Consider the following 18,634-nt stretch of genomic DNA (forward strand, 5'->3'; position numbering starts at 1 on the left):
GCATGAGAAATTGAAAAGAACGCAAAATCCCCAAGACGGACAAAGTTTTACCGAAGTTCGAAATATAGCGCGTACTTTTAGTAATTTCCATAACGCAACTCTGTCTCGAAATCTGGCAGAAAACCCAAAGAGAGTCTGGTCATACGTAAAGCACACCAGTGGCAAGACGCAATCAATACCTTCACTGCGCGATGACAACCGTGAAGCCATTGATGACAGTGCTACTAAAGCAGGCTTATAAAACAACGTTTTCCGAAACTCCTTCACCAAAGAAGACGAAGTAAATGTTTCTGAATTGCAGTCAAAAACAACTGCCAAGATGAGAAACATAGAAATTGATATCCTCGGTGTCGCAAAGAAGCTCAAATCACTTATTAAAGGCAAGGCTTCTAGTCCCAGATTGTACACGAGTCAGGTTCCTCTCAGAGTATGCTGATGAAATAGCTCCATATTTAGCAATTATATCCTACTGCTCGCTCATAGAAAGATCCGTACCTAAGGACTGGAAAATTGTTCAAGTCACACCTATACCAAAAACGGAAGTAGGAGTAGTCCGTTGAATTACAGGCCTATATCACTAACGTCAATTTGCAGTAGGGTTTTGGATTCAAATGGTTCAAATGGCTCTGAGCACTATGGGACTTAACATCTGAGGTCATCAGTCCCCTAGAACTTAGAACTACTTAAACCTAACTAACCTAAGGACATCACACACATGCATGCCCGAGGCAGGATTCGAACCTGCGGCCGTAGCGGTCACGCTGTTCCAGACTGTAGCGCCTAGAACCGCACGGCCACACCGGCCGGCTAGGGTTTTGGAACATATACTGTATTCGAACATTATTAAGTACCTCGAAGAAAACAATTTATCGACACATAGCACGGATTCAGAAAATAGCGTTCTTGCGAAACACGACTAGCTCTTTATACTCATGAAGTAATGAGTGCTATCCACAAGGGATGTCAAATTCATTCCATATTTTTAGATTTCCAGAAGGCTTTCGACACCGTTCCTCACAAGCGTCTTCTAACCAAACTTCGTGCCTATGGAATATCACGTCAGATGTGCAACTGTAATTTCATGTCAGAAAGGACACAATTCGTCATAATAGACGGAAAATCATCGAGTAAACCAGAAGTAAAATCCGGCGTTCCCCAAGGAAGTGTTATAGGTCCTGTATTGTTCATGATCTATGTTAACGATATAGGAGACAATCTTAGTAGCCGTCTTATACTGTTTGCAGTCATCTACCGTCTTGTAAATTCATCAGATGACGAAAAAGGAATTTCAAAATGATTTAAATAAGATATCTGTATGGTGCGAAAAGTGGCAAGTAACTTTGAACAAAGAAAAGTGTGAAGTTATTAACATGAGCACTGAAGGAAATCCACTATATTTCGATTACGCGGTAAGTCATACAAATCTGAAGGTTGTAAATTATACTAAATACTTAGGGATTACAATTAGAAATAACCTAAATTGGAACGATCACATCGATAATTTTGTGGGTAGAGCAAAAGAAAGCCTACGATTCATTGGCAGAACACTTAGAAGGTGTGACAGGCCTACTAAAGAGACTGCTTACACCACGCTTGTCCACCCTATTCTGGAGTACTGCTGTGCGGAGTGGGATCCGCATAAGGTGGGACTGACGAATGACATCGAAAAAGTACAAAGAAGGGCGGCTCGTTTTGTTTTATCGCGAAAGAGGGGAGATAGTGCCACAGACATGATACACGAATTGAGTGGCAATCATTAAAACAAAGACGATTTTTGTTGACACGGATCTTCTCATCAAATTTTAATCACCAGTTTTCTCCTCCAATTGCGAAAACATTCTGCTGGCACCCACCTACATAAGGGGAAATGAGCATCACGATAAAATAAGAGAAAACAGGGCTCGTCCGGAAAACTTAAGTGCTAGATTTTCCCGCGCGCAGCTCGAGAGTAGAACGGTAGAGAGACAGCTTGAAGGTGGTTCATTGAACCCTCTGCCAGGCACTTTATTCTGAATATCAGAGTAATCATGTAGATGTAGATGTAGTAGCAGTAGTAGCAGAAGTAGTAGTAGTTAGTACCCTAACATACAAGTGACGGGAATGGGAAGTGTTCTACCGTGAAACCGAAGCCTGATATCTATCGGACTTTGGGGATACTTTCATCGTGTGATGGGTATCAAATGATTAAACTTTGTTTTCACTTGGAAACGTCACTCTCCGTGCCATTTCCTCATCCCCTCACCATGGCCGTAAATTCAGCCTTGTTTTTGTTGCGAGGAAACAGTCTCCAAATCCCATCTTGAGGAATTTCTTGCCATGCCTGGAACTAAAGCTACATGAGTTCAATATGACTGCTGGAGTAAAGTTGATATGAGATCATACGTCTTCCCAAGGTGTTCCAGATATGATTCGTGGGTAACAAATTAGGGCCAAGGATCCATGCACCTCTCACTGTGTTTGGGGGTGAAATACAGTGGGCAACCTTTAATTATCCTGCTGTTCCAGTATACATGCCGACGTCGCAAGCTGAAGAGATAGAGGAAGTATATGAGTATACTGAACGGGTAATTCAGTACGTAAAGGGAGAAGAAAATATAGTAGCCATGGGAGACCAGAATGCTGTTGTAGGGGTAGTACGAATAAGACGGGAGGAAGACTAACAGAGTTGCAATAGTTTTCTGCTAGGAATAGCGAATACTTTGTTGAAGAATCATAAGAGGAGGATGTATACTTGCAAAAGAGCAGGAGGTTCGGGAAGATTGCAATTGTATTACACCAGAGTCAGGCGGAGATTTCGAGACCAGATACAGGACTGTAAGGTGTACTGGGGAGCAGATAAAGACCCAGGTCACAATTTAGTAGTGATGAAGAATACGGTGAAGTTTATCAGACTACTCAGAAAGAAGATGATGATGCTTGGTTTGTGGGGCCCTCAACTGCGCGGTCATCAGCGCCCGTACGAAGTAACAATTGTTACACAGTCCAGTTTTTAACTCAACCCAATATAGCAACTGTCACTAATCAGAAATAATTAATGTGCAAAGAATTAGGATACGGAAGTACTGAGGACTGAAACCTTACGCTTGAAATTTTCAAAAAGGCTGTAGATACTGAGATAAGGAGTAGCTCAGCAAGCAGTGCAGTTGAAGAGGAATGGACATCTCTAAAAAGGACAGTCACAGACGTTGGGAAGAAAAACATAGGTGCAATGAACCTAACTGCGGAGAAACCATGGGTAACTAAAGATTTACTTCAGCTGATCGATGAAAGAAGAAAGTACAAAAATGTTCAGGGAATTTCAGGAATACAGGAGTACAAGCCACTTAGGAACGCAGTAAATGGAAGTGCACCGAGTTGGTATGAGTCAGGCGATACTCGACCTGACTTTCGAAAAATTTCATCCACACAATTCCGAAGATTGCTGGAGCTGAGAAGTGCGAGAATTATAGCAGTCAGCTTAACAGCTCATGCATCCTGGCCGCTGACAAAAATAATGTACAGAACAATGGAAAAGGAAGCTGAGGATGTGTTAGATGACGATAATTTTGGATTTAGGAAATGTAAAGACACTGGATAAGCGATTCTGGCTTTGAAGTTGGTAATGGAAGTAAGACTAATGAACAATCAAGACACATTCATAGGATCTGTCAACCTAGAAAAAGAGTTAGACAGTGTCAAATGGTGAGTAAAATAGGGGTAAGGTATAGGGAAAGACAAGTAACGTACAGTATATACAAGAGCCAGCAGAGAACAATAAGACTGGAAGATCATGAAAGAAGTGCTAGGATTAATAAGGGAGTAAAACAAGGATGTAGTCTGTCGACCCTACTGTTATGTCTATCCATCGAATAAGGAATGACGGAAATATAAAGAGTGGAATTAAAATTCTAGGCGAAAGGATATCAGTGATAAGATTGGCTGATGACATTGCTATCCTAAGTGAAAGTGAAAAATTACAGGATCTGTTGGATGGAGCGAACAGACTATTGAGTACAGAATATGGATTGAGAGTAAATCGAAGAAAGACGAAAGGAATGAGAAGCAAAGGAACGAGAACAGCGAGAAACGTAACATCAGGTTTGGTGATCACGAAGTAGATGAAGGTAAGAAATTCTCCTACCTAGGCAGCAAAATAATCCGAGACCGACGGCCGCTGTGGCCGAGCGGTTCTAGGCGCTTCAGTCCGGAACCGCGCTGCTGCTACGGTCGCAGGTTCTAATCCTGCCTCGGGTGTGGATGTGTGTGAAGCCCTTAGGTTAGTTAGGCTTAAGTAGTTGTAAGTCTAAGGGGACTGATGACCTCAGATGATAAGTCCCATAGTGCTTAGAGCCATTTGAATCCAAGACCAACAGCTCAAGGAGGACATCAAAAGCAGACTAAAACTGACAAAGAGGGCATACCTGGCAAAGCGAAGTCTGCTAGTATCAAACGTAGGCCTTAATCTGAGGAAGAAATTTCTAAGAATGTACGTTTGCAGCACAGTGTTGTATGGTAGTGAAACATGGAGTTTGGGAAAAAGAAGTGACTCGAAGCATTTGAAATGTGGTGCTACAGACGAATGTTGAAAGTTGTGCGGACTGGAAAGGTAAGGAATGAGGAAGTCCTGCATAAAATGTGAGAGGAAAGTAATATGTGGAAAACACTGACAAGAATAAGTGACAGCGTGAAAAGATATCTGTCGAGACGTCAGGGAACGACTTCCATGGTACTAGAGGAAGGTGAAGAGGCTAAAAACTGTAGAGGAAGGCAGAGGTTGCAATACACCCACAAATAATTGAGGATGTAGGTTGCAAGTGCTTCTCTGAAATGAGAAGTTTGGCACAGGAGAGGAATTGGTGGAGAGACGCATCAAACCAGTCAGAAGACTGATGGCAAAAGGAAAAGTTCCATTTAGTGACTTTGGTCATGAAGGATGAAACGACAAGGTTTACTATCCTTGACAAGTACTATCAAGAGTTCATCCTCCCTTCAACACTCACCTATTGTTACATCGGGTAGATCCGCATTCCGCGATTTCAAGAGCTGAAAAGGTCTCGAAATTTGTAGTTTCCTGTGGTATTCCAACTGGTAGTCTACACCCATTTTGGCATCGATATTACTGCCACAGAATGAAGCGACAGTCATCACTGAACGCCACAGAATGCTACCAGCTGCCCCTCTCTGTCCATACCATGCCGGCTTCTGTTGTCTGTGGTGCGATGACGGTAGTGTAAAGGATGAAGTTATAAACGAGATTCAGAACCAGTATCGCTGCGCCAGAACAAAAGCAGGCCATAGTCAAGTCGGTCGGTGACTGCCACCGCACTGCGAGGTTAGCAGCTTTGCAACAGTGTCCGTGACGACAGGCGGCAATTGCCGACGCCGAACCATATCTCAGGAAGTCCTGCAGCCCCATCACGACAACTTCGTCACCTTCCCGTTCCACGCACTGACAACGCCGCTACCGTTAAGTGAGCAGGGAATGACCACGCCTTAACTGCTGCCGGACGAGCCCGTCACGAGGTCGAGCAGCTGGACTGTTACGTGACGTTGAGCCGTGCTGCTCAGCGCAGCGCCCACGAAGCGGACGCATCTGCCACCACCGGGACGCGAATCACTGTCTGCCGCGAAGGCTAGTGGGCGCCAGCTCAATCCTGCAAACTACCACCGTCCCAGGAGGACGACGTGAGGGTCCAGCCGCGTTTATGCTCGCGGGGAATCAACAGAACGCCGCCAGGCTGCGGGTCCTGGAGAGTGACGTAGGGTGACGTCCTCATGGCAAGTGCTGCCGCAGGAAGCTTACTTCGCTGCCTACCCGCAGGTAGGAGATACAGTGGGATCAGTTTGGAAGCATTAAAGACCGTCAGTGTACATTCTTATAAACAACTCTGAGGTGACAAAAGTCATGTGACAGCGATATACACGTATACAGATGGCGGTAGTATCGCGTACACAAGGTGTAAAAGAGCAGTCCATCGGCGAAGCTGTCATTTGTGCTTAGGTGATTCATGATAAATGTTACCCACGTGATTCTCGTCGCAAGGCGGGAATTCCAGGGAATTAACAGACTTCGTACGCGGATTACTAGTTGGAGCGAGACGCACCGAAACATATGAGATATATCTAAACTTCAAATTAATCAGCTTTGTCTACATGAGTGTGCTTCAGTACTCACTGTTGCCAATGTTAAGTTCCCCTACATGCAGTGTACGTTGTGCTGGGGCCAAGGATGAGTGACTAAAAGTGAGGGACAACAAGCTATGTTGAGTGAAGCCAGCTCACTCGCCAATGCGTACATCCCTCCAGCCCCTCAGATGAAATGAAATGTCTATAATACACCGTTACATTGCGCACTGCCCTGTGCTGAAATGCACAAATTATGTTAAGAAATGTTCAGATGTGTGTGAAATCTTATGGGACTTAACTGCTAAGGTCATCAGTCCCTAAGCTTACTCACTACTTAACCTAAATTATCCTAAGGACAAACACACACACCCATGCCCGAGGGAGGACTCGAACCTCCGCCGGGACCAGCCGCACAGTCTATGACTGCAGCGCCTTAGACCGCTCAGCTAATCCTGAGCGGCCACATATTATGCTGAGAAGATAGCAGGTAACTTGGCTTGGGAGTTGACCTCTGAGTCATGAGTGACTGCGTTATGAATCGTGTGAAGTTTCGTTTGGGTACTATGTTTCAACCCAAATTGTTGTTTTCATTCAGCTTAAAAGAACTGCCTTTTTTGAGCCTTTCACATACTTCTAACCACTTCCTTGTCGGTTTTCTTTTATTAGCGTTTACATTGGTGTTTTAATTATAGTTCTTCTCTTTCCTCTTTTCACTGAGGTCACAAAAGTCTTGGAATATCTTCTAATAGCGTGTCAGACCTCATTCTACTCGTAGTACTACAGCAGCTCGACGTGGCATGGACTCAACAAGACGTTGGAATTCCCCGGCAGAAATACTGTGTCATGCAGCCTCTACAGCCGTCTATAACTGTGAAGATGTTGCCGGTGTAGGGTTATGTGCAGGAAGTGACCTCCCTATTATGCCAATAACTATTCCATGGGATGCGAGTCGGACGACCTGGATGGGCAAATCATTCGTTCGAATTGTCCAGAATGTTCTTCAAACCGATCGCGAACCATTGTGGTCCGGCGTCATGACACATTATCATACATGAAAACTCCATCGTTGTTTCGGAACATGAAGTCGACGAATACCTGCAAACAACCTCGAAGTAACTGAAAATCATCAGGACCCAGTCCATTCCAGGTAAACACAGCCCACACTATTATGTAGTCCCCACCAGCTTGCACAGTGCCTTGTTGACAGCTTGGGTCGCTGGGTTCGTGGGGTCTGCCCGACACTGCAGAGGCGCTGCAGGCGATGTCGTGCTGTTGCCAAAGCCACTCGCGTCGTTCGTCTGTCACCATAGTCCATTAACGCCAAACTTCGCCGCACTCCCCTGACGTATACGTTCGTCGTACGTCTGATATTCAGTTCTGCTGATATTTCAAGCAGTGTTGCTTGTCTGTTAGCACTGACAACTCTACGCAAACTCGACTGCTCTCGGTCGTTAAGGAAGGTCGTGGGCCACTGCGTTGTCCGTGGTGAGAGGAAATGCCTGAAATATGGTATTCTCGGCACACTCTTGACACTGTGGATTTCAGAGTATCGAATTTTCTGAAGTTTTCCAAAATAGAATGTAAGATGCAATGTACCTCTGCACACTAAACTCGTTTGGTATGCGGCTCTTGATGCATAATCATAACCTGGTCCTCTTGTTTTAGTGTGGACTGGCACACTGCAGTGTTTAACAAGTTAAAGGACACTGACTTAAAAATATAGTGTCTAACAGTCTCGGTTTAGTTTTGAAGGAGGACTGGGATTTGGTATAGCCTAAAAGTCATAATGTCTGGTTTTTCACGAAACCTATCTGTCTCTGAAATAAACAACTGATTTAGGAAAGCCATTTCCACGAATGGGTGGGTGATCCTCTAGATGAACTGAGATGACTGTGCATCACACAGTTTGAATGATTGACACATTTCACCAACATAATCGGTGACTGTGGCGCAATGCAGTTAAAATGAAAAAAAAAAAACAGTATCTTGCAAGTGGACACTGGGATTTATGGAATCAAATTCTAAAAGTGCTACCATCAACACAGTAAAAATATCAAATTCTCTTTACACCCTCCATCTATACATTACTTCTCCCAATGACTGCCATATCTTTAACTTTCATAAGTTTCATATCTGATGTACATTACACTGTTTTGTCTCTGTAATCCCTGATTTGGCTGCATGGCAGTAGAACGAACTTGTAAAACTGGTAAGGCTCTGAGTCATATAACGTTAGTGCTCGTCATGCAGGAATGCAATTAACACTTCACCTTGTTATGTGACTTACAGAAATGTTCAGCAACTGAATCTAGAAAATCAGATACATGCTGAAGTCGCTAATGAGGTATGTTTTTATTTTATTTTAAACTTGTAGGGATTCCCAGCTTCTTGCCTGATGTTGGATGGACGATTGTCAAGAGATGTACAACCAAATCAAACAGCTATTGCTACTGGCGGACTAAATGATTGTCTGAGTTAACATGTCTCTTTTTATTAGATCTTCTCTAACGCTTCTATTAATCCCGTCTGCTCAGGGTTGCAGACTGATGAGAAATAGTCAAGAATCAGTTGAACAAGTGTTTTTGAAGAAGATGACTTATATTTACTGGAGATTCTTCAAATGAATCAGTAAGATTGCACTATCGTACCTTCTTACTGCACTTAGTGGCAGGTGGAAAGTTCTTTGGCTAATTGCTGCTATGTTATGTAGGATTTTAACGTCTATCTGGCAGCCTATTTCTACATTTATATGAAAGTTCTGCTTTTCGTCATTATTAATTCCATACTACCTATATATTTCTTTTCTTTCCACAGGCTGGTCATTTATTCTGATCATGGGATTTCTCATTCTTGTTAATGTTACTTTTAGTAGTATATGAACTGTTTCGTGCGCTGCTGTCGTTAGTTTCTTTTCTATGCACTAGTTACTTAGTCCTACAAGAACTACCCTACTGTTTTCCTTTAATTTAGTCCTTGCGTTAGCAGATTAATAATTAGCAGCTCGTCTGCATAGGCTGTGCAGTCTCTAGTGTTTGTTGTACTCTGAAGTTGGTTGAGTAATGGCTCTCTACCAACATCCAGAACTCTGGACTACAAACAGAGCCCTGTGGGCAAGCTTTGGTGATGTCTTTCATAATTTTCTTTCCCGCACATTCTAATTTCCGTTTCCTGTCTATGCAGTAATCTCGTAATAGTGACATCTTAGACACCCCATCTGTATCAGTCTTTTGATCAGAGCAGGACACCATAAACTATCAAAGGCCCGAACTATATCAGTCATTATGCCTATAACATGCTTGTCATCTGAGGTGTTTACAATATTCATTGCTTGATTCATAGTACCCTCGTTGGATTTCCCTTTCCTGAAACTGTACTCTAGGGAGCTCTTATCCACTGCCTGTCTGTGGCCCATCAGGTGGCGGCCCAGAAGCCTCTCCTATTCTTCGGATAGAGCATTTACCCAATAATTCGGATTGTAAGATTTCGGTTATCTTGGGTCTTTGTCTGCCCTTTTGTTAGTATACTGATATTCGAGATTTTCCAGATTCTGGGCATCTGACTCTGCAAAAGACATTCGTGTTTAATAACACTGTTGTACATGGCACAGTTTGGTCCACTAGCTGATGCAACACTTCTGCCAGTATCCTCTCAAGTCCTGGTGCTTTCTTCTCCTTCAGTTTCATTATTGCCAGTCTCACTTACCCCTGGCCAAATGGAATCACAACACCGTTATTCACACGCTCCTCTAGTAATTTAGAGCGAAGATTCTGCTGGTACCCCCTGTGTTCCATCGTTGTATCGTCTGGCAGCAAACTTCTGACTGATGTCTCCCAGGCTGTCGTCATCATGCCGTCGGATCGTTTCAGTGTAGATAATGCAAAGGGTGACCGAGCCTTGTTTATTGCAAGTTTGCATGGAAAACCCCAAACATGTGTTATCGTTTGGTCCTTAAGGTATACCTCCCATTTTGATACCCTTGTTTGCTCTAGTAGCTCTTCATTTGCTGTTTGAATGTTGGGTAGACACTCAGCCTTCTTTGTCGTTCTGTTTCCCCTAACGATATTTGGTAGTATCTCCTGACCTGTCTTTCTCTGCGGCTTAAGGACTGTGGAGTGGGACGCAAGAGAATATTAAACCCTTTTGACTTCGTGACAAATGGCTCGCACCAATTCATCCGCTTTGGCTTCAACATCTGTATCTGCATCTACATAGATACGGAGAAATCCACCGCACGGCGCGTGACGGAGAGTAGCCTCTTCCACTAAAAGTCATTTACTTTCCTGTTCCACTCGTAAATGGAGAGGAGGAAAGAGACTGAAATTTCTATCTATACACCTTCGTATTAACTCCAACTTTTAGTGTCTTATCTGCGTGGTCCTTAAGCACAATGTACTTTGGAGACACTAGAATCGTTCTGCAGTCAACTTCCAATGCCAGTTCCCTAAATTTTATCAACAGTGTTCCTCCAAAAGAATGTTGCCTTCGCTCAAGGGATTCCCATTTGAGTTCTCGAAGAATGGCCGTAACACTTGCGTCTTTTTTCGAACCTACCAGTAACAAACCTTTCACTCCGCCTCTCAATTGCTTCAATGGCTTCCTTTAATTCGATCCTGTGCGAATCCCAAAAACTCGATCAGTACTCAAGAATAGGTCACAGTGCCGTCCCATATCCGGTATCCTTTACACATGAACCACACTTTCCTAGAATTCTGCCAATAATGCGAAGTCGACCATTCGTCTTCCCTGTCACAATATTCACATGCTCATTCCATTTCATATCATATTGCAACGATGCGGCCAGCTATTGAAACGACGTGACTGTTTCAAACAGGACGCTAGTAACACTGTATCCGAACATTAAAGGTTTGTTTTTCCTGGTCATCCGCATTTAGAGGTAGCTGGCGTTTATCACAACAACTAGAAATTTTCTGTAAGTCTCCTTATATCCTCCTACAGTCACTTATCTTCAACACCTTCCCCTACGCCACAGCGTCATCAGCAAACAACGCAGATTGCTGCTTACCCTGTCCGCCAGATCATCTATGCATATAGAAAGTAATCGCGGTCTTACCACACTTCCGTGTGGCACTCCTGACGATATCATAGTCTCTGATCAACACTCGCCATAGTGTACAACATACTGGTTTCTGCCACTAAGAAATCTTGGAGACACTTATATGTCTGTAAACCAGTTCCATATGTTCATACAGTCTTTAACAGCCTGCAGTGAGACATTGTGTCAAACGCTTTCCGGAAATCTAGAAATAGGGAATGTGGCCATTGCCCTTCATCCACAATTCGCAGTATATCATGTGAGAAAAGGCAAGCAGCATTTCGCACGAACAATGTTTCCTAAAACCATGCTGACTGGTGGACATATGAGTCTGGGTCTCAAGAAAATTTATTATTTTTGAACTGAAAATGTGTACAAGGAGTCTGCAGCAAACCGATGTTACGGACACTGGTCTGTAATTTTGCGGGTCGTTCTTTTGCCCGTTTTATACGCAGGTGTCACCTGCGCTTTCCCCCAATCGCTTGGGGCTTTGTGCTGGGTGAGAGATTCGTGGTAAATGCACACTATGTAAGAGGCCAGTGCTGTAAAGTAGTATTTGAAAAATCGAAACGGGATTCCACCCAGACCTCGTGACTTACTTGTTTTCAAGACTTTCAGCTATTTTTCTACTCCGGGGATGCTTATTACTGCGTCGTCGTTATGGAACTCTGTTCGATGTGCAAATGACGGTATGTTTGTACAATTCTCCTGCGTGAACGATTTCATAAACGTGAAATTTAACACTTCGTTTTTCGTTTTGCTATTTGCATCTGCCTGACCAGACTGGTCAACAAGTGACTGGATGGAGCCTTAGTCCCACTTAGAGATTACACATAGGACTAGAATTATCTCGGGCTCTCTTCCAGGTCGTTTGCTAAGGTATGACGGTGGTAGTTGTTGTATGCTTCGTGCACAGATATTTTCACTGGTGCACCAATTTCTACTAATCTTTGCTTGTCGCCTTTTAAGCGTTGTTTTGAACTGCGAGTGCAGCAGCCTCTGCTTCATCAGCATTTTCCGAATTCTGTTATTAAATCGTGGTTGGTCCCTCCCTTCCTTAATTGAGTTACTAGGCACCTTATTCTTCAGACAACAATTTACAGTCTGATTAAACTTTGCCCATAATTCCTCTACGTCCATGTTAATGGAATTGAGTGACGTCAATTCAGCGTCTAAGTGAGATGATAACAGTTGCGTATCCGCTTTTTCTAACACAAACACTCTCCTAGGCTTCTTAACTGATTCATTAACTTCCCTAACTGTAGTTGCTATGATGACATCATGATCGCTAATCCCATTTCTATACTGACTTTGTCGATAATGTCCAGCCTATTTGTACCTACAAGGTCTTAAGATATTCTCATGGCGTGGGGGCTGCCGAACCTGCTGTGGGAGACAGTTTCCGGAAAACATGTTCAAAAGTTCTTCACACAGCAGTCTGTCTTTACCCCCTGCAATGAATCCATAACCATCCCAGTTTATACACGGTAGGTTAAAGTCGCCTCGAACTAGTACTATACGATCTGGGTATTTACGCACTACTGACCGTAGACTTTCTTTGAGTGACTGTAGAACTGTCACAGCGGAATCGGGTGGCCGGTAAAAACATATAAAATTTAACTCAGTTTCACCTAAACCTGTTACACGACATGAGATAACTGCACTGTCACACTCAAGTTCGACCTGAATAGAGACAATATTTTTGTCAGTTGCAAGTAACACTCGCCCTTCTATGGCCTCTGATCTGTCTTGTCGATATACGTTCCATGAGTCGCTAAATATCTCAGACCTTTCCACCTCGGGTTTCAGCAAGCTTTCAGTCCCGAGAATATTTTGAGCACGAGAACTTTCCTGGAGCTCAGCAAATTCGGCAATTTTGTTATGAGTACTTTTACATCTTACTAATAAAGTTGTGACAGTCGAAGTGTCTTTATTCTGAACGCCGTTTGACTGCATATCGACTGGAAAATAGTCATCATAGTACCTGAGACCGTCACCTATTCAAAAAGACCCTCATGTGCAGTCCACATGCACTCTGTACTCGGTTAGCACGCCTGACGCATCAAGGGTAGCCCCACCAATTCCCAGTCGCTAAAACAGGTCTAGACTTCTGCACCAAAGACTGTAACAGATTCGACGAATCGCTTGGTTGAGACCCTTCACTCAGCTCGAAACAAAAGGACTCTGATCAACTCTGGGAACAACACTGCAAATTATGGTCTTTGCTTGCACCCCATGTATGAGGCTAGCAGCCTTCACCACCTCCACCAGCTGCCTGTATGAACCGAGGATGGCCTCAGAACCCAAGCAACCGGCGTCGTCAGTGCAGATGTGAGCCACAACTTGCGGACGCCTGCACCCTGAATTTACAATTGCAGAATACGAGCTTAGACCTCTTAGAAAGAAACGAGCACGAAATTTAAGAATTTGTGGCGAAACAAGCGTTGTTTCATTGCGAGAGATACAGAGGCGAGTGAGTGGACCAGGACTTGCCCCTGTTTACTACTACCAACGCCATTTCATCATAACGTACCTGTGCACAGTGTACCAAGGATTGCACCATAATTTAAGAGTGGAGGTGAAAAGTGAAATAACTTTTCCGAACTATGTCAGTGTATGCTTAAATATATTGATGATAACGTTGCCAAGTCTCACAATGCTCTAATGAATGTGTTTTGCTAAATGCGTTATCTTAAGAAGAAAAGAAGTGGCGCGAAGGATGAAGCTAGAAAGCTGAAAAGTCTTTGGAATCTGAAGTTGTACGTCCCAATCAAAAGATACGAGTCTAAACCCGATTTAGTCAAAATTGGCGTTTTTATGAAAAACTGAAGGCGGTCAATAGTCTACTAGACTCAGAAAGATGAGAATTCGAATGTAGCTCCAGTCTGATATAAAAATCTTAACTACGAGAATCTATTAATTTTCAAATTAATTACTGAAAACTAAATTTGGAATGAAAAAGTCCCTATTCATAAAATATTAAGTTTAATTTGTATTTTTTTATAGAAAGTTCTAATTACAGCACTCGATTACACTGATGAAATAATACTGCTGTATCAAATTTCAAGATTTTAATTTAAAGAATAATTATTACAAGAAATCTAAAAGAGGCAGCTCAGAGGTAGCGTTCTGTTGTCAGTTAAGTTCTAAAAATTATAGCAGACAAAGTTTAAATGCCGTGGAGCTGAAACTTTTTCAGTAACTAAAGCTAACTCCACTCTTTTGTATAAGAAGTAATAGGGTTGTGAATTGATGAACGACAGAGTTGTTAAGTAATCAGTATCCCAAACAGAGGCCATTTAGATGGTGCTACCTGTGCCTAGAGCGGTTGATAGCAAATGTTTTGTTCGGCGGTCCGCTGCCCCATTAATAAATACGGCTAGTGAGGCAGTACGAACAGACACTTTGCATCGAGATATCTCTCTGTCTGCTTCAGTCAAATGCCTGCGTACTCTGTGCCTCGGATGTCGTCACAGCCGGATAGCTACCAAACAAGTTTTCGGTAAAAATAGGAAGTGAACTCATGAGGACTGTTCAGCGTCCTGGATCACTTACTTTTCGCCGGTCAGAGTGGCCGTGCGGTTCTAGGCGCTACAGTCTGGAGCCGAGCGACCGGTCCTGTCGCAGGTTCGAATCCTGCCTTGGGCATAGATGTGTGTGATGTCCTTAGGTTAGTTAAGTTTAATTACTTCTAAGTTCTAGGCGACTGATGACCTCAGACGTTAAGTGCGTAGTGCTCAGAGCCATTTGTTGTGTACACAGTTCTGTGTAGTCAGCGCGTACACAACTTTCCCACTAGAGCGCTCCCCGCTAAGCACAACAGCACAGGCGCAGCGCTCGTCCATCTCCGCACTACGAGATGGCGCTGCCTTAGAGACGGACCAAATTCTGCTTCCACCGATCCACGTATTAATATGTAACGCAGCCAATGAGATTGCTGCTAACGTAGAACCTTTCCTCCTCGTGGATCACACTCGCGCGTGATACCTGAACGCACGAGGTATTTTAACGAGTGTACAGACCTACGATTAGTCAGTCTGCATTTGTCTGCACCAGTCTGTACCAGTCTGCATTAGTCTGTCCCAGTCTATAGTCAAGTTTCAGTCTGCGACTAATAAGATTACCATATTCCTGTACATAGCCATGAAGATAAATGAATAGACGCTTTGTCAAGTATCAGAGATATGTGAGAATAAGAGTAACGTACCAAGACCAAAGGAACTTCAGATTGTCAATTGTAAACAGCATCCAGAATCAAGTTACATAATGTCCATGGTTTTTATTATTTTAATAAATGTGTGTGAAAATTAATCAAGTTCTGTTTAAAGTTGGTCACCTTCAGTCTGCTACTCTAAGCGTGCAAGTGGCATTTCTATCATCTGACTTAATGGCAGAAGATAAACACGCCACGATAAGACCACAAGACATATTGCTGACACTCGCCTACTTTGTTAGAGCGACAAGCCAAATAATCTGATGGTGTGTGTACCGAAGGTCTTACAGTACACTCACCACACCATTTGAACCATTTCTGAACTTACTTTTCACGGAAGTAACTGCCTGTGTGCCGCCCGTAATGCTGACAAAACCACGTGGCGAGTAGCGAGATTATTTTCCACTTTTAAGGCGAGCAGTTAACTTTGGCGATTACAAGTCAGGGTGATAGACCATTTTACTTGGAACTTCCTGCAGAGATCGCCTTTGAACTGCTAATAGTGCTGTTTGTGATAGTGACATTATTACCATTGTGTTTCGGGCGCATATCAACTTTTACTGAATATACCAATTAGTAGACCTTAAAACTTTTATTTATAGTTGTAGTTCCTGATCCCATTGAGGAAATAGTGCGTATGAACATTTTATTTCAGTGATAACAGGAGTAATGTGGCCTTGCAGACTGGAAATTATGGTCAGTATGTTCTCCATGACTGGGTGACTCCAAAAATGGGGATTAAAATACACACTGACATGGAGGCGTTCGTTGTGGGACAGTTAAAAAAGTCGAATACAGGTATAAAACACAGCTGTCAATTCGTGGAGCACATAAAATACATTGAAGTCACATGCATAAGTTAAAATGTGGCCACAGTATAAAAACACTCCAAAGCAAAGATACTTAAAAAACCACTGTAACAGACACAGCATACACGATGAAGAATAAGAACTGCTAGGATGGAACTGCCGAGGGAGAGGAGGCCTGAGAGGAGGGTCAAAGAGAGGAGAGGAAGGTGCAGTGGGGGAGGGGCTGGAGGAGTTGGGATGAAAAGAAAGGGGGATCGGGGGGCACACCAAGGGGCAGGGGACAGGCGAGGTGGGAGATGGAGGGGGAGGCAAGTCAGGAGGGAGTGCAGAGACACAGAAAGGGTGCATAGGATATGGAGGGGTTGGAGGAGGGAGGAAAACCACTTATGGGAAGGAAAGACGGGGAGAGGGAGCCCCAAGGAGTAGAAGGTGGGAAGGTCAGGTTAGAGCTTGTAGGAGGGGTAGATACCAGGGAAAAGTTCATCTGGGAGGGGAATGTGCTGGAAGTTGTGTTGGGAAAGAAGGTGGAGGGTGTGGAGATGGAGAGAGGGCGGGACACAACGGTAAAGGAGCGGCAACAGGTTGGGGGTAGAGAGTTTCATCGCCTGGTTTATATAACCTCAGCAGATTCCTATCATGCTCGTTATTACTGTTATTTCCTGTTGTTTTAACTATAAGAAGATCTGTACGAATATCAATTATTTAATTTCAATTGCGTTTACATCTTGTTCCTGCGTATCAGTACATCCAGAGTTCATGCAAATTATTTAGCCAGCAGGTACGGCCACCTAGCAGTCGACGCCTTAAGCAATGTGCGAAAACCTAGTGGTGGTCAGTCCGCATTTCGCTACAGTGCTGGCAACATATCTCTATACTATGTAGATTCCGAATGTTCTGTTTCGTGAATGTTGCAATGGGATGAAAAGAAAGGGGGGTCGGGGGGCACACCAAGGGGCAGGAGACCGGTGGGGTGAGAGACGGAGGGGGAGGCAAGTCAGGAGGGAGTGCAGAGACACAGAAAGGGTGCATAGGATATTCACATGTACCACAGACAAACACATATGAGAGCCATTTGGAAAGTGAGGTCCCATTGATCGCGAAATGGAAACCACAGTCAAAATCAAATATGTTTTACTTGCAACAGTTAGCCACACCTTTCAGCTACTTCTCCATATAGTCGCCACTCCCACTGTGACATATGTTGTGGCATTGTACCAACTTTCCAGAACCCTCGTCACAGAAGGCAGCTGCCTGTTCTTTCTCTGAATTCTCTATTCTGATCTGCGGCTTGTTGTCTGTACCAAAATGTTGTCTTCATAACCGGAGATTCCGTAAGCAGAAATGAAAATCAGAGGGAGCCAAGTCCGGGCTGTACAGTGGATGATGAAATACTTCACATCGTAAACACTGGAAGAGCATCTTCACTGTCCATGAAGAAGGAAATGCGTGCCAGTTACTTTCTATGGGCTGCATGAAATCAGGTGAAATCTTTCACAGGCACACATACTTGGTGGGAGACATTATTTTCTAGGCAACTTTACATTATCACTGGGCTCTCAGAACTAAAAACGGCGACGTGACGCGTTCAACGAACATATTAGAGACACTATCCTATACATCTATGCAAAGCATTATCAGATTTTCACTGTGGTTTCCATTTCACTACATATCGGACCTTACTTCCCGAACAGACCTCGTATATGATGATATCTGTTACGAAATGATGTAAATACTGATTGTATGAGTCACTAGGTTGTAACAGCATAACGCCTTTGAGATGCCAATACTTTTATATTTATTCATTTCAATGGAAGTTTCTTATGCAAATATTGTTTTGAGTGCCTCTTCTCTATATTAATGAGTGCCTCCAAGTAATGAAGATTTCATGTCCAGTCTTGACTTCATGGGTTTTCAATACCTAGGATAAATTGCACATTGTATGACAGTACTAAACCACTTTGGAATTTCCAGTGGTTTTGTATTCCACATATAAGTATATTGTTTCATGTAATCATTAGTTGTGGTTTTACCTAGTGAGAGATGAAGAGGGATTATAGTTTACTATTATGATTCAATGAGATTAATATGTTTTGATATCACATGAACAGATTCCAAATATTTATACACACACTATTTCTGAATGTATGTATTTATTCAGGAAATAGTTCCCCCAGTTGTACAAGTCATCTTTATAGGTAATGGCGAATTCCAAAAAATTGTGGCAAAAGCAGTTTAATACATATGAGTCACACATATAAAAAACAATTCTTATGTTCTTACCTGTTCCTTTTCATAAGTCAGCATCAAAACTGTAAACTGTTCTCTTGGTACATTTCCACCTAAGTTTGCAGAGAATTCCTTTCCTACACCTCCTATTCCATTACCAATAGGACGGAAGTCAGCACCAGACCCTGTTTAAAAAAAATGTACATTCATTTCTTCAGCTTCCCAGTT

At 43.2% G+C, this 18,634-nt stretch overlaps 1 protein-coding gene across 5 annotated transcripts in view; it reads right to left on the reverse strand.

Annotated features, from left to right (window-relative positions):
- Window positions 1-18,634, reverse strand: part of LOC126236071 (exostosin-3-like) — a 310,079-nt gene that overhangs the window by 89,760 nt on the left and 201,685 nt on the right. For 4 of the 5 annotated variants that reach the window (XR_007544868.1, XM_049945127.1, XM_049945126.1 and 1 more), the window contains one exon: window positions 18,461-18,591. The exons of the other annotated variant lie outside the window; for it this stretch is intronic. Coding sequence is in view for 3 of the 4 variants with exons in the window: in XM_049945127.1 (XP_049801084.1) it covers window positions 18,461-18,591 (131 nt within the window). In the remaining variant the exon portion in view is untranslated. The remainder of the gene's footprint in view (window positions 1-18,460; window positions 18,592-18,634) is intronic. 5 annotated transcript variants of the gene reach the window in all.

This window comes from Schistocerca nitens, chromosome 2, assembly GCF_023898315.1.
Source record: "Schistocerca nitens isolate TAMUIC-IGC-003100 chromosome 2, iqSchNite1.1, whole genome shotgun sequence".
NCBI lineage: Eukaryota > Metazoa > Arthropoda > Insecta > Orthoptera > Acrididae > Schistocerca > Schistocerca nitens.